General features: G+C 37.1%; 1 protein-coding gene across 3 annotated transcripts in view; it reads right to left on the bottom strand.

Annotated features, from left to right (window-relative positions):
- The window catches only part of ERMP1 (endoplasmic reticulum metallopeptidase 1), a 61,128-nt gene extending 41,129 nt beyond the window's left edge, over positions 1-19,999 (bottom strand). Inside the window, exons 1-3 of one of the 3 annotated variants that reach the window (XM_007499548.3) lie at positions 19,925-19,999; positions 19,256-19,356; positions 4,702-5,003 (exon numbers count right to left, since the gene is read on the bottom strand). In XM_007499548.3, the coding sequence (XP_007499610.1) occupies positions 4,702-5,003; positions 19,256-19,356; positions 19,925-19,930 (409 nt within the window). In that variant the 5' untranslated portion in view covers positions 19,931-19,999. Of the gene's footprint in view, positions 1-4,701; positions 5,004-6,491; positions 6,924-19,255; positions 19,427-19,924 lie in introns of those variants that run through there. The other 2 variants (XM_056805447.1, XM_001365313.4) reach the window with 2 other exon arrangements.
- Positions 20,000-23,160: the final 3,161 nt, after the last annotated feature.

The raw sequence follows: 23,160 nt of genomic DNA, 5'->3' as shown, positions 1-23,160 counted from the left end.
ATACTAGGAAATCAAAATTTTTAAAAGATTAAAATTACACTTCTTTGCGTTAAAAACTAAAAAATAATAGAATGCAAAGATTTTTCCTGAATATATAACTATATAAAACAAGGCACAAAGATACTCCTGTTTAGATTATTATAAAGTTGACCAGACCTGTGGATTTGGAGTGAAAGGACAGATTCAAATCCCAGCAATGTAACTAGTTGATCCTAAATAATTCACCTAACTCCCCAAAGGTGGTTTCTTCATCTGAGGAAATGAAAGGGTAGACTAAATGATATCTAATTCATTCAATGGTTCTATGACTAAGATCTATTTGAAACAGTTATATAATAAAAGTGCAAAAAATAAATTAAAGAAATAAGTACTAACAACAAAATGGCTAAAATAATTTTACTAGAAGGTAGCATAACTATGTGCAGATTGTTCAAAAGATTTCACAAAAAAATTAGAAGAATAAATTAATTTAGTAACTCAGTAAGATACAAGAGGAATCCAAAAAATGACATATGTTTTTTATATATATCACTTAACAAAAATCAGGAAAAATTAAATAGAAATGCCATATAGTTAATAGGGGAAAAAAAATCAAACAAGTATTTGGGCATTAACCTACCAAAACATGCATGAAACCTATATAAAAAGAACTTTAAGAGTTTTTATAGCAATTCTAAATGAACTTCTGAGCTGAAAATTTGTCCCTGCCATGGTTTTGGAAAATACATAATATGTCAAAACTTCTCAAAATGGTTTATAGATTCATGGGGCAGTGTGGTGGTTCAGTGGATTGAGAGCCAGGCCCAGAGATGGGAGGTCCTGGGTTCAAATCTGGTCTCAGACACTTCCTAGCTATGTAACCCTGGATAATACACAGTATTATTGATCTATGACAGAAAGTAAGGGTTTAAAAAAAAGAAGTTTATAGATTCAATACACTACCAATGGACACCATAGAATTAGGTAATAAAATTTCTTTGGAAAATAAAGTATATCAAGGAAACCTAGTTAAAAATTTAAAAGGTACTTACTTTGCCAGATTATTTTAGTGGTAATTTTATAACTATCTAGTATTGATATTTTTAGATAGAATAAAAGGGAAAACCTAGAAATAAAATCAAATGTATAAAAAGAGACTGGACCCAGGATTTCATTGATAAAGGAAACTTCCAAATGAGAAAGCTTTCTGTACCAGTGCAGCTTAGTTTTGAAAGTTGACTGGTGCACCAAGAGGTTAAGAGACATACAACCTACAGCCATGTATCTGGTAGAGCAGACCCTGAACCCAGGCAGATTAAAATATAACTAAATATTTAATAAAATACAGTAAGGCCCCAAATTGACTGTGGGGGATACCTTCCAAAACCTACTGCACCTCATATAGAAATCAAACACCTGCTGAGCCTATAAATATGTGCTTTTCTCTAGTTCCTGCCCCTTCACTTAGTGCTCTGATACCTCCTATCCCATTCCTACCAAAAAGAAAAAAAGAAAAGAAACATAATGAAAGTGGGAAAAAGTGAAAGTGAAAGCAAAAAGACTTATGGCACTTCCCCATAAGAGAGCCCTACTGTAAATAAAAATAGTATAGAACAGTTTAATGTTAATATGTGGTCAATATGTGGCCATCAAGGATCCTTATGTATGATTTAATGGGCTCCCATTTCTGAGTTTGATACCACTGCACTACAATATTCTTTCCTTGTCCAACTATAAGGCTACAAAAACATTGGGGGAAATACCGAATCAAAAAAATTGTTGGGAAAATTATATAGCCATATAGCAAAAGATAAAGTGAGACTCCAACCTCACCACATATTTCATGTATGTCATATTATAAGTCAAATTAAATCAATATTGTAAATCTGTTTTAAACATATAAAAATTGCTACAGAATAAATGGAAGAAATCACTTAATACAAAATTCATAGATCTGAGTAAATAAAAATAACTAGATTTGCCAAATGAAAAGCAATTTATCCAAAATAGAAAAGCAAATGGGGTAGCTTTGCGGTAAATATTTCTGATAAAAATATGACACCTGAAATGAATGAGGGAATGTTAGATTTACAAGAGTAGTATCAAATCACCAATTAATACAAATAGCCAAAGGAGGTAGACATATTGTTAACATCATTATAAAATATATATTATGTGTGTATGTATATATATATATATATATATAAAATCCTCTGAGAAGTGAAAATTAAAACTCTGATATACAACCTGGTACCCAAAATAGCAAAGATAAGTAAAACTGATTCACTTCAATGTTGGCAGAACTATATGGAGATAGGTATATTATACATTCTGGTAATTCTGTAAAAATCCATCAGAAAACATACAATAAAAGTTACCAAAAATGATCACACCCTTTGACCAAGGGTTCTCATTTGTGGGCCTACATTCTAGAAATGTTATTAAGAATTTGGAAAAAACAGCTTATCTGCACAAAAGGTCAGAGCTGTTTATTTGTAGTAACAGAATGGGAAATAATCTAGAGTCTGTAACTGAGGAATGGCTAAAGGAAAGTAAAGAAACATTTATGTGCCATAGAATTGACAATTAACTGATTAATTACTTAATTTAGTAACATAACAAGATACAAAAATAGGCATATATAAAAACATGGAAAGACTTCTACAAAGTGATGCAGAGGGGAGAAAAAAGGATAATTATATACTAACACACACCATCTTATTTAAAAAGGTCAGCAGGAGCAAAAATTTTTAAGCACTTAAGTAAGGGAAATCAGAAAGAGATACATAGGAAAGAAATTGTGACATAATTTTGTGAATTTTTTAAATCAAAATATGTTTGAATTTTAAATGTTTTATTAGACATTTTGTTCTTTTTTGATTGTTAGTATTTGCTGAGCTTGCTTTTAAACATATACTTTTTCAAAATATTTACATAAATAGTGGGGTTTCAATACAGATTTCTACATCAAATTTTAGCTTGGGGAAATTTTTTTCCCCAAAACTAGTCTTTAATTAAAACCTGGTTACAAAAAGGCACATATTTGTGCACACACACACACTTTTTTTTTAAATTTCCCTTTTGCAGGGTAAGAGGGAGAACTAGCTTTCTGATGCTACAAGCAAATATAACATGCTTTGTACCAACCATTCAGGAAATCAAGCATTTTAAGAGTGTACCAAAGATTATGCTTTCAAATGGAGATGGGGGGGTGGGGGGGGATAGCACACTTACATGCTCCAAAACTATTTCAACTTTGGTAAAGTGAGGAGATTGGGTGTGATGATTCTGGGATGCTTTCCAGTTTTAAAATACTATCAATTTTTTTTTGGCGCTATCTTTTATTTTTTTAAAAATACATCAACATTTACCTTGTAGTTCATCACTGTTCACTTCTTTAAACATCACATAACTTTTACTTCTCAGGCTACTCTTATTAAGATTGTTAGACCCAAGGAATGTAAAATCAGCTTTTATTATTATATCAAAGTATTTTCTGGGCAAGAATTAATAATTTGGCACTTAAAATAGCACAGTACACCCAAGTGGAACCAAAATCCAAATGCAGAGGTCAATGGAAACATGCCAAGTGAAATCACAACTGATAGAGCATATTTCTGAAACAAAAAAGGACATTCAATGTCTCACAGCACCAATGAACAAGCAAAGGGCCTGCTATAGCTATCAGTGAAAAATAAGGTACTCTTATCATGTGTCTGGTGTGCTGTCAAAGAGCAACACCTCAATTAATTCACAACTTTCTAATTCTCAAATCCTCTATAACAGCAAATACAGAGAGAAAATATAAATTAATGTCACTTACAAGACATTAGCTAGCAAAGTAATTTATTGCTCAACAGATTGCTAATGTTATCAAAATAAGAAAATCCACAACAGAGAGTAGCAGTATAAGTCTATAATCCTTACTACTGCCTGGCATATCACTAGATATTGGAAATTCTGAGCTACAGTAAGGCTAAAGCAGAACAGGTCTCTGAGACTAGGTGGTTAAAAGGCTGCCTAAGAATGGGCAAAGAATGTAAGTATAAAAAAATGGAAGTTAAAACTTCTGTATTATGGGGTAGCTAGGTAGCTCAGAGAATAAGCCTAGAGCCAGAAGGTCCTGGGTTAAAATTTGGCTTCAGATGACCCTGGGCAAGTCACTTAACCCCAACTGCCTAGCCCTTATTGCTCTTCTGCCTTGGAATGAATCCTTAGTATTGATTCTAAGAGGAAACCTAAAGGTTAAAACAAACAAACACTTTTGTATCAGTTAGCACTGGGATCAACCCCAAAAGTGGCTGATGAACTTCCACCCAGGGAGGGATAAGGAGACTCTGCCTTACCATCACCTCCTTAATGCCTCTTACCCCTCTCCCCCCTACCAGCCCTCACCCAGCAAGAAAGAAAATAAGACTATCCATAAAATGGTAAATTGTTACCACACAAGCTAGGTATAGAGCAAAAGTTTTTCCCTTTTTTGTGTCATGGATCCCACCCTCCCCTTTAGCAGCCTAGTGAAACATACATTATTCTTTTCTCAGAATACATAATTGAAGGAAACACTCAATGTCAGATAGATGTCAGTGAAAATAAATACGCATTATTTTCTCATACAAATTCACAGAACCCTAAAATCTATCCATTGACTCCAAGTTCAGAATCCCTGTTTAGACAAGTCATATTCTCTAGCTACTTTAAAATTATTAAACATAAACATACCTGGAGAATTTGCAACTGAGTCAAAATGACAATTGGATAGTACTGCATGCTGCGCTCCATTTTTTGGTTCCAGCTTTACTACAACATTGGTTATGTTATCATAATAGCTGGTAAATCCTCCTAAGAAGTCAATGCTGAAGGAGCCTGTTGGATGTTGCACATCTATTGAAATCTTGTGAATGCTGTTGCTTTCCGCTCTGATCAGCTTAATCTGTTCCAAGAGGTAGTTAACTGTGAGAACTTCATTTTCTAGGCTTCCTGTAGTTCTGGGACCAATAGAAGTTATATGTTCAAGGTAATTCCTACAAGAAATCAAAAAGAGCAAAATGATTAAAGATTTGCTAAACTAAAACCACCACAGTACTATGGCTACATTTACTTACATAGCTTAAATAACACTTGGTATTAAGGGGTCATCACTATTTCAAATATATTTTGAAATAATCTACAAATTCCTATTAACTTTTTAATTTCATCACTTTGATACGATTTGGAATCTAAAAAAATCATTTTCACAAAATCCAATACAAGTACTAACAAATCAAGCCACCAAAAGTAATAAAAAGTGTGTCCAAAAGTCATGCCTACTAAGAGCCAAATAACGGGACAATACACTTCTTTACACAGAGAGTGATTGATTCACAGGGTTAAAAGTCAAAATGACCTCCTCCTCATGCCCACAAATAACCACCCAACCCATAAAGTTGTATTTGGGCCAAAACTAAACTCATTCAAAAAGATAATTGGCTAAATTATAACCCCCTTGCAAAAAATTCTGATAGAGAATGTATTTAAAAAACAAATGTTCTCTGCTTGGTATCCAAAGGCAGCTTTAAGTAATCTAGTGAAATATTTTTCACTTGTGATATTCCATCTCAAAATTTTGTGAAAAAGAATACAAAACAAATCTACAGTCTGACAAGGTTGTGACTTTCACTTGCATATAAGTAAAAACAACTCCAAAAAAGATAAAGGTGAATGAAAGTCTGGGAAATATAAATGATCTCTATCTTCAATTCCTCCTATTTATTTGCAGAATCAAACTGGGAGGGAACTAGATAATCATTTAGTACAGAAGAAAGTGAAGCTCCGGGCTGAAATGGCATGCCCAGAGTTACACAGGAGTAAAAAGAATCAGTACTAGAAGTCAGGCGGTCAAAGGGTCAAGTCTTCTCAAAAAGGCCTGCAAGTCAACCAAGCATTTATTAAGCGACTGCTATGTGCCATGCACTGTGCTCAGCGAGGGGATTTGGTACTTGCTCTACTCACAATCCTATGTGGGCGACAACATGAACACAACTAAGTATCCATCCCACCCCTACGTGCCGGCTTTTCATTTAGAGAAATCAGTCTTGCAGCAGAATAGAGGATGCAAAAGACACCATTTTAGACCGTGAACTTTCTTTCCATCCCCAGCTCTAAGCACGGCGCCTGGTAGGCGGGTAGTAAGTACTTAGTAAATGTTCACTGGTGTGTCTTGACTTGGAAAAGGGAGACCTTGAAGAACTGAGCCAAAAACGGCCTTGGAGTCCATCTAGTCCAACCCCATTCAATTTGCGGGGGCAACTAGAGCCCAAAGGGGTTAAATGACTTGCCCAAGGTCACCGAAACAGGAAGCACAACCAGAATCCGAACCCAGGTCTCTGCTTCCAGATCCGGCTCCAAGATCCACTGTGAGTAGGCTAATGCAAACAGCAAGTGTTTAATAAATGTCTGCTCTATGCAGGGCAACGCACTACGTTGTGTGCACGTGAGGGGGGGGGGGGGAAAGGGTCCGAAGCCGCACCTACCGGGCTCGGAGCGCGTTGAACTCCGGGCGGGGCCCCGAGACGGCAGGCAACACGAGCTGCCGCAAGGAGAGCTGCACGAGCAGCCGGAGCCCGAGCAGGTAGAACAGGAGCGCGAGCGCGGCGCGCGCCTCCGACAGCCCGGACTCCGCGACCCGGCCGCCACCGCTGCTCCGCCTTCGCGTCCAGTCTTGGGTGCTCGTCCCGAGCTGCGGCCCCTGCTCCAAGGCCTCTGGCTCCTTCTGTCCCGGGGCAGCCGAGTTCCCCCGGCGCTCCCCACTGACACGGAGCCGCCTCACGGCTGCCGACTGCGAGCCCCAATCCATGGCCGCGAGCCGCCAGCCCCGAGCCCCCACTGTCCTAACTGCCACTGCCCGCCAGCTCGCCCCGGCAGCCAGGGGCAGCGCCTCCTGAGGAGCGGACGGAAACTGCACTGGGACAAACTTGTGCTGATTGGTCCTCTCTCGCGGGCCGCCCTGAGCCCTCCTCCTTGGCTGGTGGAGGCCCGGGGCGGGGCGGGGCGTGCGTACCTGGGTGTGTGTTGGGATGCCCACTCAGGTGGACTAAAGAAATTTCCAGAATGAAAATCCAAGTTATCGGCTTCTCACTGCAACTCAAAGGAAACTTGGGAAAGGCAAGGGAGAACCAGACGAGGCTGAACGAACTGTAAAATTAAAAACGAAAATCCAATCTCTCTAACCCGGTTACTCCTCTCCCCAATCCCCAGCAACGGGTAGATTGAGCAGGCTTGACTCCAGAGGGGCCTCTGAACCAGAAAGAAAATAGGAAGTAGGACAGAGCGCGGTAGTCCTGGACTTCCCCTCCTCCATTAATCCTGGGGGATATTACCTCCAGCATCAAATGCAAAAGGCTGTTGGTTTTGTAAAGCCCTGACTAGCCTCACTCCCTGTCCCTGCTCTTAAGATTCAGGACAGCGACCTCCTTGTCCTTCTGAGCAAATAGCATCCCTACTCCTGGCTCCATAAATTTTCATTAGAATGTCCTCCCAACCTTCACCTCCAGGCTTCCATTGCTTCCTTTAAGTCACAGCTAAACTCTTGCATTCTGCAAGAAAACTTTCTGGATCGCCTTAATGCTAGTGACTTTCCTTCGAGATAACTCTAATTTACTTAATTTTTAAAATATTTTTATTCATTATTTTATACATGAATATAGAAAGAGATCTATCTGGATACTAGATATAGATATACATATATGGATGTATATGTATATATTCACAATGTGTATGCATATGTGTGTATATATATATATGTGTGTGTATATATATATATATATATATACATATATATATATATAAAACCACTTTCTGAAAGCAAGAAGAAATTGTTCAGTGCTAATCACTGGATTGCCTATGGGCAAAAATAGTCCCTGCCAATGTCCATATACATATATATATATATAATATACATATTTATATATATAAATACAATATATATAAAATATATAAAAATGTTGTTTTCTACATAGCTGTTTTATCAATTACAATGTAAAATGCATGATGTCAAGGATGATTTTTGCCCTTCTCTGTAACCCTCAGGGCTGAGCACTGTCTAGTATGTTGATGTTTGTTTCTTTGGAAGAAGACCAGTGGCATCATAGGATAATGTCTTGACTTGCTCTGAAATAGATTTGTGAGGCATTAGCCTTACTCTCTTCCAGAGTCATTGATCAAAGTCCTATGGCAAGACAAAAATGGCTCAGTGAATTGAGAGCCAGGCCTAGAGACTGGAGGTCCTGGGTTCAAATCTGTCCTTAGAAACTTCCTAACTGTGTGAACCTGGACAAGTCACTTAACCCCCATTGCCTGGCCCTTACCACTCTCTGCCTTATTGGTTCTAAAACATAGGTAAGGGTTTTAAAAAGAAGAATTGAGAAAGAAGGCAAAAGTCAGGACCATTGCCAATGGCTTGGGGTTCAGTGAATGACCTTGGCATGTCTGATATCTGATGAAGCTCTAGTCTACGAGCTCCACAGTGCCTGCTTCAGTCGCCTTCAAGAAATTTTGGAATAAATTGTTCTTACTACAACTAATTTACCTGGGAAAGTCTTCATATGCTTGCAATGACTGGCAAGTTACCCTTAAATTGCAGTAGCCTCATTTACAGGATAATTAGGAAATAATTAACAGAGAGAAGGCACTGGAATTAATACTTCTAATCCAGTGATTCTAACCTTTTTTGTGTGCTCTGAACACCTTTGGTAAAGTAGATAAAGCTATGAACTCTTTCTCAGAATAATGTTTTTAAATGCATAAAATAAAATACACAAAAGCCCTTGTCGTTAGATATGTGGTGGAACAAGGGAGCAGTTCACCATTCTCACAACCCTTAATTTCTTCTTTCCCTATTCTTTACCACCACCACCCCACAACTGGGCTAACCACTGAACAAACAGGTCCAGCTGGATGGCAGGATTTCTCCCAGTAAGACACATGGTTTCTTTCTACATGGTTATCTAGAATAGAACTTTTACATCTGATTGAACACTAATAAGAATTAGAAATCTTATTTCTGACTCAAGAGCTTGTAAAGATAGTGACTGTAGGGCTCAAGGCACTGTGGTACAGGTCACGAATCCCTACTCCCCTGCTCTTAAATGAGAAGCTCAATTGAGAACTGGCTTTCCCCCTCAAGAAATTTAGGGATATGAAGTCAATTAGAAAAGAGCTAAATTGGGGGAAGGTGGGAAAAGAGGGCAAGGCAGCATACCTAGAGTTAATTAGCAAGGAGATTGTTGAACACTATAATTTTAATCCTTAGGAGGACATTTTACAAACTGATTCCAACATGGAAATGTGCCAACAGAAACTTAATGTCAGAAAGCTAGTCCCTGGTCCAAGTTTCTAAAGGAGATAATTAAAGAGCACTAGTTTAGGAATAAATTACAGGTAGGAATAATTCCAATTAATAAATTCAACAGTCATTACCCAAGTATTATGTGCAAGGCACTATGCTAGAAGCTGGGGATATAAAGTTAAAATCAGGAGCAAAAAAATATTTAGAAAGAAAGAGAACACTAACCCCAGGGTGGATTAGAGATGGCTTCACAGAGCAGGTAGCTCCCAAGTAAAGCCTTGAAAGAAGCTAAAGATTCAAAACAGCAGAAGTGAAAAAGGAATGTGATCCAGGCATGGCACACAGACTATGAAAAAGCATTGAGATAGAAAATAGAATGACGAATTTGAGAAATGCAGGTCAGAGGACATAGATTCAAAATCTGACTATGCTACTTTATGACTGTGTGATCCCAGACAAATCACTCAAACTCTCATCTGGGCTTCAGTTTCTTCAACTATAAAAGGATGTGGTTGGCCTAAATGATCTCTAAATCTAAATGCCATGATTCTATATTTTGGGTAAATTTCTGAACAGTTTTTAAAACATGAATCTGTCCTTAAACACAGACATTTTAGAATAAACCTTATTCAAGAAAATTACAATTCAATATATCCTTTAATCATAGCATTGATTTGGATTTTCATTACATTTTTTCTTGAAAGGAAATTTTCCTACTAAAAGAAAAGAATGCAAGAGTTTGCCAATTTCAAGGGACTTGTTTGAGGATCATACATTCTGTTCCTGCAGAATAATTTATTTTTACTTATAAACTGGGTTCCTGGTTCAGATAACAAACCAGAATATAGAGGGAATGAGTCAGCAGTTTAGATAATACTGTTTTCTATATTTTTAAGCCCAGTAAACATTGTTTCAAAGGATTAAAATACATTACTCAAGTCAGATCAATGAGTACAGACTCATGTGACATCAATAATAATTCCTCCCTGAGACCCAGGTCTAAATCACTTAACTTTTCCTGTGACATTCTGAGTACCTTCTTGAAGACTGACCTCTGGAAAACTTTCATTTATTGAATTAGTTGACTTTCTGCTCAAAGAATCCTGTGTAACCCAAAAGAGCTTGTACAAGTTATTGTTTTTCTTAATGCCCTAAAATAAAAATAAACAACTACATGATCTGTATAAAATAAACTAGAAATTAGTAATATAGACCTTCCTGCCAAGAGGGTGCAGGGTATTGGGAAAGAGTATTGGGTCTGCTATCAAAGATCCTGTCTTTAAATCAGTCTCTCATTGTTTATAACTGTGTGACTTCAGGCTAGTCATGCCATCTCTTCATATCTTATTTTCATCACCTGGAAAATGAGAGTTTATTTCTGAGGTCACTTGAAGCTTTTAATCCCACGATCTTATGGCACATGGCTACTTGTTAGTGCTATGTGGATTGGCTAACATCCCACCAGAAGGGCTCAGCAAGTTGGCACATTTGAAAAATGTCTGAAGACAAAGGGCTGGATGTCCTGTGGACCCTTTCAGTGCTATCATTCTAAAAGCCTACCTTAAAATTAAATAGATCACCTTTGAAACCCCTCACTGCTCTGAATCTGATTTCATGAATTCACACTGTGGAAACATTGCATCCTTCCATAGCCCCAAGAACTGAGGTCACAATGGACTTGTCTTTGGCAAACTAGTCTGGAGAACAACATTTAAAAAGATGCTAGGGTGACGGGATGAAAGATGTTTTAAAATACAGTAGATAACAAATGGAATCAGAGAAACCTGGGAAGATTTGTGTGAATAGACGCAGAATAAAGCAGAATGAAGAGAACAATTACTATAGTGATTATTTTTTAAAAGCTGTCATCAATGCAATAACTAACTATATTCCAGATGATCAATAATGAAACATACTTCCCACATCTTGGCAGAGAAATGATTGACTAGAGGAACAGAATCAAGACATTTTCAGACATGCCACTGTATGGATTTGTTTTATCTATATATGTTTTTTCCTAAAACCCTTACCTTCCATCTTAGAATCAATATTATGTATTGTTTTCAAGGCAGGAGAGTGGTAAAGACTATAAAAGTGACTTGCCCAGGATCACATAGCTAGGAAGTGTCTGGGCCAGATTTGAACCTAGGATCTCCCATCTCTAGACCTGGCTCTCTATCCACTAAGCCACCTACCTGCCCTCATCTATACTTATTTTAAGAGAGGGTTTCTAAGGGATGAGGGAAATTGGAAGATCAATGAGAAATTGGTGGGTAGTAATAATAATCACTTCTTTTTCTCTGGGCATGACCATTGATTTCCTTAGTGCAAAGAACTTGAAGAGGAGGAAGCTCCCTCTACCAATACTTCTCTGCAACTTACAGTCATAGAAAGTTGTCTGAGGTTGTCACTTTCCCAGGCCCACATGACTGGCCAGCATGTGTCAAAAATTTAGCTTGGACCCAACAGAAAAAAAGAAGTGGCAATGAAACATCTAAATAATATGCACTAGAGAGCAGAAAGAAATTCAGAAGGGGGCATGAACACACAGGACAATGAAATTTTGCCACTACCATGTTCAAAAATATTCATTTTATTAAAAACTATAATAGAGTTCATAGTTCCATATGCAGCCTGCTTTTATGTTCTTCATTGTATGCTAAAAATATTCATTTTTATGGTTTTCTAGCTTTATCAACAGTAAATCAATAAACATTCATTAAGGGCCTACTATATGCCAGGCACTATGCTAAGCAGTGGGAATACAAAGAAAGATAAAATAGAATCCCTTCTCTCAAGGACCTCACAGTATAATGGAGGAGATAAAAATGTAATCAACTATGTAAAAATAAACTATAGTTGAAAATAATTAATTGAGAGAATGTATTAGAAGTAAGAACAATCAGAAAAGGTTTCTTGTAGAAAGTGAGACTTTAGCTGGGACTTCAAGTGCTTTTTACATTTTTTTAAAATCGATAATAAATACTTAAAATGCTACAATACTTTACCAAATAGTTCAGCTTTCACAGCATGGCTTCATTAAGAGCATATCATATAGGCTAATTAGAATCAAGACTTGAAGTGATGGAGAAGGGAAAGATAGAGCAAAAAATAGTAAATATAATGAAAATATAGTTTGTGGAATACTTGAAATATACTGTTTATTATTAATCCCATTTTACTGAATAGGAAGCTAAGTATCAGAAGAATTGAGAGGCTTGTTTGTAGTCTATCCTATTGTGCTAATTGCTGGGGATACAAATAGAAAAGTAAGACAGTCTGCTTCCAAAGAGCACACAGTCTATTAAATAAAAATTTCCAAAACTTGGGAAAAAAAAACCCCAAAGAGTTCACATTCTAATTGTGGGGAGACAACATATATGGAAAACTTTAGCTTCTAATTAAATAGAAAACTCCCATGATAATGGATGTAACAGCAAAGCAGATTTTGATGCCCCTTCTTTAATGTAATTTTCACTGATAAAATTATATCATTATATGGTATTTGACAGTGCCAAAAACTCCCTTTTCTGGTCATTAGTAGATGGGACACCTACAAAGGCAGAGGGTAAGCTCATCTCCCACAGAGGCTGCTTCCAAGATGATGGATGAAGGCACTGGAAGAAAGCAATGCTACTCTCAAGGTTCCTGAGCTCAGGGTCCTGGACTGTCACCAGTAGGGTTTGAAGGGGTATGATGGTGAAGTTGGTGGTGATAATTTGACTTGTTGCCTCCTACCTCGCCCTCGGGGCAATTTGCTTGACTTTCTTGTCTTATTTGGAGCAATTAGTTGACAGTTAGTGCACATGGCTGGATTCTTCTCCCCGGGAGTTGCCCCTATAATAACAAATAAAGACTTAAATGGCAAGCTTATGAGATTTACAGATTGTGTAAGGCTAGGAGGCATAGCTAAAAAGTTGTCAGGATCAAAGTCAGAATGTTCAAAGGTCTCAGCAAGCAAGAACATTCATCTGATTCTAATGAGATATGATTAATTGAGTATAAAATTTCAAGTCTTGAACATGAATTTTAAAGATCAGCTTCATAAGTACAAGACAGAGAAAGCAGAGGCTTTCTAACAACCTGCTTATGAAAGATCTGGAGATTCTATTGGCTGTATTAAGAGAAGCCCAGAGTTCAGAAATACTACATCAGGAATATTTTGTTCCATTCTAACTGCTACATCTTGGAAAGTACATTGATAAGCTGGAGATCACCCAGTTTATTAGTGTGGAGAAAATGATGACCAGGCTGGAAGAACCTTGAGACTGTGCCATATGAAGATATGATGAAAGAACTGTGGGTACTTTGCCTGGAACAGAGAAGTCTTGGGATGGGACTCACTTAAAGAGTTGTCCTTTGGAAATAAATCAGTTGTGTTCTGTTGGGCTCCAGAGGGCAGAACTAGGAGTAGAAAGGTAAAGATGCAATTTCAGTTTGATATAAACTAAAACTTCCTAACCATTAGAGCGATCCAAAAGTAGAATGGGCTACCTTAGGTGAAAGTGAGATCTGCTGGAGGTCTTTCAGCAAAGACTGGATGACCATTCATACAGTATGTGTAAAGAGAATTGTTGTTTAGGTTGTTGTTTAGGTAAGTCGAGACGGCTTCTAAAGTCCTCTCAACTTATAAATTTTTGTTGTCATGTTATTTCAATCACATTCACAGCTCTCATGATGGATGTAGGTATTGGGTAAGACTAAGATCCCTAACTTCAGGATCGTAAAGAGTTTGCAAATATCTGTAGCAATGGCAAAGTATCCATTTGATAATTGAATTTAGAGGTATGAGGAACCATTAATCGTCTAATTCTTTTATTTTATTTTATCATATGGGAAACTGAGGCCAAGACAGAGGAATTGACTTGCTCTTGAGTATATATATATATAACAAAAGGATAGCTGAGATGTGAACCTATCTAAATTCTCAGCTCTTTCTACTATATCACATTATAGTAATCACATTATAGTATTATATTATAAGCAAAGTAGATGCATTAGAAATGGATCAGCAACAAGAAGTGTTAAAAATAGATAAAGTTGGGGGCAGCTGGGTAGCTCAAGTGGATTGAGAGTCAGGCCTAGAGAGAGTATTGATTCCAAGACAGAAGGTAAGGGTTTAAAAAAAATAGATAAAGTTCCAAAAAACAGGTATAGTCTTCATTACTTATGGAGTTGTATGGCCAACAATACAAGAGTGAAAGAGATGCTGTAGGAAAGACTATAGGAAGGTTAGAATTTTGCTAAAGCCACAATCTATTTCTGCCTCAATATTGTTACTGCCTAATAATGGAACAAGAAAGCAAAGTATTCCTAACACTTAGAGCTGACATGAATTTTAGAGGTCATCTAGTCTATTCTCCAAAATTTTCAAATAAAGAAACTGAGGTCCAAAGAAATTAAGTACCTTAAATCACACAGGTAGAAAGTAGTAGAATCAAACTTAGGTTCCCTTTCTTCTATGATTTGGACTCTTAATAGCTAGTCTCCCCATTACATAGTTCCATAATTATACACATATACAACACACATACATGTGTGTATATATAAATATATGCATGTATATGTATACATACACATATATAGCTAACATATGCCTATAGTTCACTGTAGACTGGTATTTGTCTGTAATAACAGAAGTCCCCATAAGTGTCTACATAAGAATAAGAACTGCAGGAGCTGGGTGACTATGCCTCGAAGAGATAGTGTTCAGGGGTATCAGATGAGCTAGAACACCATAGAGGAGAGTTTTGAAGAGACTGTAGAGATTTGGGTTTGAGAATAAAACAAGTTTTGGAATAGCCCCTGGGGTCAAGCCACTGCCTCACCCCACTCTCGTTAAGAAGGAGCCTGAGCCCAAGAAGGAGAGAGAAAGCCTGGGTGGACTGGCTATTCAAAAGAGAAAACCTTCCTTTGCACCTGTCAGATGACTGAAGCCCAAATGATGCTGTCTCCCCTCCGCCATATTGGTATTCTCTTTTCCTGTATCCCAGTTACGAGCAAAAACACGTTCTACTCCCATTTCCCCCCTCTTTCCGCAATCTCTGGCCACAAGGAGAGCCTAGGCTTGTTTGCCAGCACTAGCACCGGATTTACTGGTAGCTTTCTTGCCTGTTGTCTTCAGGATTCTGGCTGACTTCTAGTGTAGTCTGGGGTGGAAAAATGCATTTACTATAATTTCTCTTGTAGGCCTTTATTAGTATTTGGTCTAGTGTGAAATGAAGTATTTTGCTGAAGTCGATATGGGGGAACTGGGTGGCCTGCCTCCCCTTCAAGTAGCCATCTTGGCTGGGAAAATCCCCACGGCTTCTTCATTGTCAGCTCTGATGGGCTTCTTGACTTCTTTGCTGGATTAGACTCTCTTCTCTGGAGTCCCATTATGCTCATCTCTGCCGATGCTCTCCTTAGCGGTCTAATATTCCTGTTCAGTCTTCTTTACGACATCATTCTATCACTATCCCTAACTCTGGGTGTCCCCCACGACTCTGTCCTGGGCCCTCTTCTTTCTTCTCTTTCTTGGTGTCTCCATCGACTCTCATGGACTTAATTATAATCTGAAGACAGTTTATGAATCAGTCCTAGTCTCTCTCGTGCGCCGATGCCCTATCACCAACTGCTTATGGGTTTTTCAAACTGGATTTCTCTTAGATATCCATTTCAAACTCAACACATCCAAAAGAGAATCGTGATCTTTCCCCCAAATACTGTCCCCTCTACCAAACTTTTATTGCTCTCAAAGGCTCCCCCAGACTTCTAGTCTCCCAATTTGGAAACCTCACTCTGTATATTTAATTAGTCACCAAATCTTGTCATTTGTGCCTCCACAAGAGCTCTCACAACCAACTCTTTTCTCTCTATTCACAAAACCATCTTCTTAGTCCAGATCCTTATGATTTATTGCCTCGCCATTGCAATGGCTTTCTAATTGGTTTTCCTGACTTGTATCTCCCCAAATGGATTTTGCTGAAGTGTACATCTCACTGTGGCACTCCCCTTCTCAAAAAATTCTGCCCGTCCTTCTAACTCCTTCAAGGAAGAACTTCACATCTTAAAGGGGTAACACTGTCACAGGTGTCACATGGTTTCCCTACTAAAAAAGTATTATATTTTTAGAGGTTTATTAAAGATTATTAGAATTAAGAATTAAAGAAAATACAAAATAAGAAAGCACATGCTTAGGGCACAGAGCCCATTCACAGCCACTCACATCTTGCCTGCGTGTAGAGAGCCGCGTGTGCCTAGAAGCAGAAGCAGAGAGAGGGCAAGTAGGCAGTACAGTCAGTTTAAATACCCATTTTGTTCTCGGCCCAGGTGGGAATTCAGGTGATATTATAGGGAATTCTGGGAACTGCCAAGGACTTCTGGGGATTGAAGTCTGGGGTTCAAATCTCCATTTTTAGGAAATTTTAGAGGAAAGTGGACAAGATGATAAAATGGAAGAATAGATAGGGACTTCATTTAAGCCTAATCTATATTCATTGACATGAATGTCCTCTTTAAAAACCCTGACAAGTGGCCATCCAGTCTTTGTTGGAAAACATCTGGTGAGAAGGAATACATTATTTATTGGGGAAGCAAATTTCCTTTTGAGATGGCTCTAGTTAGTATCAACTTCTCTGTGATTTAAATTCCTTATTACTAGTTCTGCCCTCTAAAGCCAAGTAGAACAAATCCAATATCTTTTCTACCATGAGAGCCTTCGAATACTTGAAGAATCAAATACGTGGAAGTCCACTAACCCTAGTCTAAAGGCTACATTGAAAGTTAAATTCAGTTCTCTTAAAGTAGCAGGAAAACTTTAACACAACAATCTCATTTCGGTCTGCTGTTAGATTTTGCAAATATCAAAGAAAGTAGTATCCAACTAGTTCAGGCTAGAAAGGACTTCCAAAAAGGATATCTGTTCATATAAAACCAGTTTGCTTGTGTTTGCTTATAAGAGAAGTTGTTGGGGGGGGGGGGTTAGGGGGGATTCAAGTTCATCAGATTGGAAGGAAAAGTTTTAATGATATTCTCAGGCCCTCCCTGCTCATTATTCCTGTGTCTCCCAACCCTTGCCATTCCTCTAGTATAATTGTATTATGTTGACAATAAAATAAACAAACTATCCATTCTTCATAATGTTGGGTGCAACCCAATTTTTGTCTGTTCTGACCACAAAAGTGTCTAGCTTCTTATAAATACTAAACAAGGAAACATTCCCTCCCACTATTTCTTCTAGCACTGCCCTGAAATAGGGTGGTGCCTTTGAAAGTTGAAAAGAAATTGTTAGATCTGAGAGCCTGGATTCTGTTGTTAGATTTTTGTTTTCTTTTAATCAGTTCATTTGCTTTTAAGCTTCTTAAAATTTTTCACTCCTGATGAAGATTAGTCCAAAAAATGAGACCAAAAAAATTCCACACAGAAAGAAAAATCTTGCCTGATGATACTAAATATTTTTCAATTAACTGTATTAATCAACCAATAAACACTTATGAAGTGCCTACTATGTGCCAAGCCCTGTGCTAAGTGTTGGGATACAAAAAGGGGCGAAAGACAGTCCTTCCCTTCAAGGAACTTTGCATCTAATGGGTGAGGTAATATGCAAATAAATATATAGGAAGCAAGTTATATATTGAATCAATGGGAAATAATTAAGAAGAGATAGAGAAGGCTTTCTATGCGAAGTACGATTTTAGTTGGCATTTAAAGGAAGCCAGGGAGGTCAGTAATCAGAGGAGAGGAGGTAGAGCATTCCAGAAATGGGAGAAAGCCAGCGAAGATGTACAGGGTAGAGAGATTGAGTGTCTTATTCATATATTAGTCAACATTAGGAAAATCAAATTAAAAATGGAGCAAATCACTTAATTCAAATCCCTATTCTGTTTTTTGATGTCTCGGTATCTTTTGAATGCCAATATAATCAGGAAGGTCAATTTCCTTTGTAGAAAAAGAATTTTATTACACTTAAGGCACTCCATAAACATGAACTATTATTAATTACCTAAAAGCTAATTATTGGGTTAGTGGACTTCCACGTATTTGATTCTTCAAGTATTCGAAGGCTCTCATGGTAGAAAAGATATTGGATTTGTTCTACTTGGCTTTAGAGGGCAGAACTAGTAATAAGGAATTTAAATCACAGAGAAGTTGATACTAACTAGAGCCATCTCAAAAGGAAATTTGCTTCCCCAATAAATAATGTATTCCTTCTCACCAGATGTTTTCCAACAAAGACTGGATGACCACTTGTCAGGGTTTTTAAAGAGGACATTCATGTCAATGAATATAGATTAGGCTTAAATGAAGTCCCTATCTATTCTTCCATTTTATCATCTTGTCCACTTTCCTTTTTCTCTGCCTAAAAAAAGTTTCACTCTTTATTGGCACTTCTATATTTGTGAAAAAGAAGGAAAAAGAAAGAAAACTGAAATTGGCCTAGATTTTGTTATAGCTAGCAGCAGTAAAAGGAAAATGTTTAGTGGAGCAATGTTAAGAATATCTAAAATTCGTTTTAGTGGTCTGTCTATAAATTTCATTTTTTTATTCCTTTCTTAGACCTTCTTAACACATGCAATCCATGTCTCAGAATAGCAACTCTGGGCCCTTATGAATTGACCTCAATCTTTAAAGTATCTCGATATTAAATCAATAATTTTTGAGTTCCTAGAAAGATCTGCATGGGACTTATTTCTACCTCTATTTGGGATTTTCACTTCCCTAGAAAGCATCGAGCTAAATAAGCATTAAGGACATGTAAAGAACAGAAAAAGAAATCACATCCAAATCTAGTTAGCAAAGGAATAGTTATAGCTCATTTTCTGGTGACTACCATTTCAACACCAAGGATTCATTCATAATTCTTATAACAATATATCTGTAAGGGATAATTGAATGAGGCAAAGCAATCCCCTTTTGAACTATTGCAAAAGAGAGGATTAGGAATCTCCTACCTTTTTATCTGACTCCTACCTTTGGTATGAGGGTATCACTATTCCTTTCCAGCCATTCTCCTTTATCCGGATGTGATCTGTTGTCTTGTGGCTTCTATCAGCTCCACTGGTAGACAGGAACTGTGAGCAGGCATGGAGGGAATAATGGAGAAGGCAACCCATTACCAAAAGACAAAAGTTATTTTTTAGCCTATCTTTCACTAGGGGAAAAGGACCAGATCTATTTCTCCTTCCCACTTTGGAAAGTTTACAAATTGTTATAAGTTGCCAAAACCAATATAATTAATAAGAATTTCTTTTATAGCTCAGAAGCCCCAACTAATGTGAAATCCTGACAATTCACAGAAATATGCTCTCTGTCCCTTTCTGTCTGGATCCATTGCCTTCACTTTCCCCTTTCTCTTTGTGGCTCCCTATTCACAGCTAACTAAATACACAGAAACAGCTATAGTTGGTCAAACTTTTTTTTAAGAGGACATTCATGTCTATATATATAGATTAGACTAAATTAAATCCCCTTCAACTCTTCCATCCTATCATCTTGCCTGCTTTCCCTTTTTTTTTAAGCATTCACATTAATTGTATAGAAATCATTATATTTTAAAGATAAGATAAGCTTTGGAAAAGAAACTCACATTCCCTGAGGCCCAGAGAAGAGACAGAGACAGAGAAAGAAAGAGAGCATCACCTTCATCCTGAGCTAAGGGGAGCAGGCGTTTTCTCTCATCTGAGCCACAGGCTGTTTAAGCAACATTTTAGCCTTCTGATCATGATAGTGAATGGCAGAGGCTATGGAGATAGCAAGCAGTCCCTCCTCCTTTTTTGCTCTTCATTTGAATTACACAACATCTTGGCTTATTTCTAAATTCCCAAACACATCTTGTCTCTTTCCAGAGTTTCTCCTTCAGGATGAGAGAGATGCTACACTGTTTCTTTAGAACACAATCCATCTTTAATCCATGGACCATAATAGATTGATGAAATTCTAGTTCAGCCATAATAATTTTATTCCTACCTGTTTTAAGTCCTTCAAAGATTGGAAGTAAGGAGGAATAATAGGGGTTTTATCTACATAAAAATATAGCACCAACTATCCCATGGCTGATACAGTGCTATCATGGGGCCTGGGACAAGTCCAGGGATAAAATATTCAGAGGAAAAATAAAGAGGTACCTTTGGATTAAGATTCTGTAGGGGAAAGTCAGTCCAGAAGAGACGTAAAACTTTCAGGAAAAAAATTCTGAAGATACTAAAAGAGCTATTCAAATGGGGCAGAAAAGAGTAGTTGTCTGAAAAATCTAATGCAGGTGTACAATGAACTCATCAAAGATGTATACAAATGGTGGAAACAAGGGTGGGTAATAAAGGATATATACAAAAGGAATGGTATACTACAGTAAGAATACTGTCTGCAGTGAGAAAGTTCTGAATAAACTGAGTGATGGGAAATGCTAAACTCACTCAAAGGGTTTCTTTGTTGAAGATCAAAGAGGGAATAGGAACACAGCTCAAAATAAATAGGATGTTAATAATTGTGAAGAAATAGAAGACAGGGCTTCTCAAACCTTAATTTTGCTTCTATTTTCTCTGCCTGAGAGAACATCTTTAGGACTAAAACAAAAAGGTTAGTTGGTAGTTGATACTCAAGATAATTAAGGAGATGGCAAGAGATCATCTAGTCCCTCCATGATATATTCAAGTCAACTAGCTCAACTGAACTGTATTCATGAGTCCTGAAAATAAAATGGCAGATATATTTGCTTAGCCACTGTCAATGACATTTGAAAATTGATATAGAATAGAAGAGGGGCTACAGGACAAGAAAAAGGCACATGGTACACTGATTAGCAAAAAAAAATGGAAGACAACAGAATCATATGCAAACTATTCAGCAGTTAATTTGAATTGGATTCTTGGCACAATTCCAGAATACATTATTAAAGATATGGCGAATTAACATCTAATCAAGGACAAGGAGAACCCAGATAGCCCAGTTTGGCTTCATAAGGAATAGATTATAGCAGGCTAATTTCTTTTTTTCCACAAGTTACCAAAGGTGTACAGAGCTATTTGCCTAGATTTTATAAAAACATTTGACAAAGTAATGTGCTATTCTTAAGGAAAAGAAAGAGAATTGTGGGTTAGATAATAATTCATTTAGATGGATTCAGAATGAGTTCCCTGAAAAATCTCTCACTGTCCACTCTCTATATGGGATCAGATACATCTAACACTCTTCAAAGTGCCTCCTACTTCAATAAGAAGTCCTCTCCAGGAGGAAAGGATTTGGGCCCCAATCTGTATCTAGTGTTTCGTAGGAGTGAGTCACAGTGATGTTATGAGGAGAACATTTAGCTGGAGGTCAAAGGACCTGCTTTCAAGGGCTGGTTTTGTCCCTTTACTACATGACCTTCAGCATCACTCAATATCTCAGCCTAAGTTTTCTTATTTGTCAAATGGGAGTCATATCTATTCTATCTTTTTTTTTTAATTTAATATTTTATTTTTTCCCAATTGTTAGTAAAAACAATTTTTAAGATTATTTAAAATTTTTTAAGTTCCAAATTCTCTTCCTTCCCCAATTTTCCTTTCCTAATTGTCTTGGATCAGTGTATTGCTGAGAATTGCTACGTCATTCACAGTTGATCATCATACAATATTGTTGTTGATGTGTACAATGTTCTCCTGGTTCTGCTCACCTTCCACATTATTCTGAGAGCATCCATGTATATATCTTATAACACAATATTATGCCATCATAAACCCATCCCACAAGTTGTTCAGCTTTTCTTCAATTGATGGACATCACCTCAATTTCCAATTCTTTGCCACCACAAAATGAGCTGCTATCAATATTTTTGTTCAAATAGATCTTTTCCCCCACTTTTTAATATCTCTTTGGGATGCAGACCTAGCAGTGGTACTGTGGGGCCAAATGGTAGATACAGTTTTATAGCCCATTGGGCATAATTCCAAATTGTTCTCCAGAATAGCTGGATCAGTTAACAATTCTACCAATGGTACTTTAGTGTCTCAATTTTCCCCTCCTCTCCTCTAATGCTTATCATTTTCCTTCTCTGTCATATTAGCCAATCTGATAGAATTTAAGTGGTATTTCAAAGTTATTTAAATTTGCATTTCTCCAATCAATAATGACTTGGAACATTTTTTTATATGACTATAGATTGCTTTGATGTCTTTCTGAAAATTACCTATTCATATCCTTTGACCATTTACCAATTGGGAAATGATGTGTTCTTATTCATTTGACTCATTTCCCTACATATTTGAGAAATGAAGTTTTTATCAGAGGTAGTATAAAATTTTTTTACCAAGCTTCTACTTTTCTTCTAACTTTTAATTTAATTTTTTGCTTTTGTTGTGTAAAACCTGTTTAATGTAATTGAAATTACCCATTTATGTCCCATAATGTTCTTTGCCTATTGTTTGCTAACAAATGCATCCATAGATCTGAGAAGTAAACAATTCAATGTTCCCCTAATTTGCTTATGATTCCCCACTCTTCGTGTCTAAATAATGTGCCCATTTTGACTTATCTTTATATGGCATGAGATATTGGTCAATATCTAGGTCTTCTAATTTTTCCAGCAGTTTTTATCAAATAATAAATACTTATTCAAAAATCAATACTTATGCAAAAATCCCAAGCTTGGATCTTTGGGTTTATCAAACAGTAGATTACTGTGGTCATTTACTACTTACTCCTGTGTACTGTGTATCTAATCTATTCCACTGTTCCACAATTCTATTTCTTATCCAGTAACATTGTTTTCATGATGACTACTTTGCAATACAGTTTGAGATCTGGTACAATTAAGCCACCTTCTTTCACATTCTTTTTCACTGATTCCTTTGATGTTCTTGAGCTTTTGTTTTGTTACTCTTTTTTCTAGTTCTGTAGAA

The sequence above is a fragment of the Monodelphis domestica genome, chromosome 7, assembly GCF_027887165.1.
Source record: "Monodelphis domestica isolate mMonDom1 chromosome 7, mMonDom1.pri, whole genome shotgun sequence".
Taxonomy (NCBI): domain Eukaryota; kingdom Metazoa; phylum Chordata; class Mammalia; order Didelphimorphia; family Didelphidae; genus Monodelphis; species Monodelphis domestica.
This window is presented reverse-complemented; position numbering and strand designations above follow the sequence as displayed.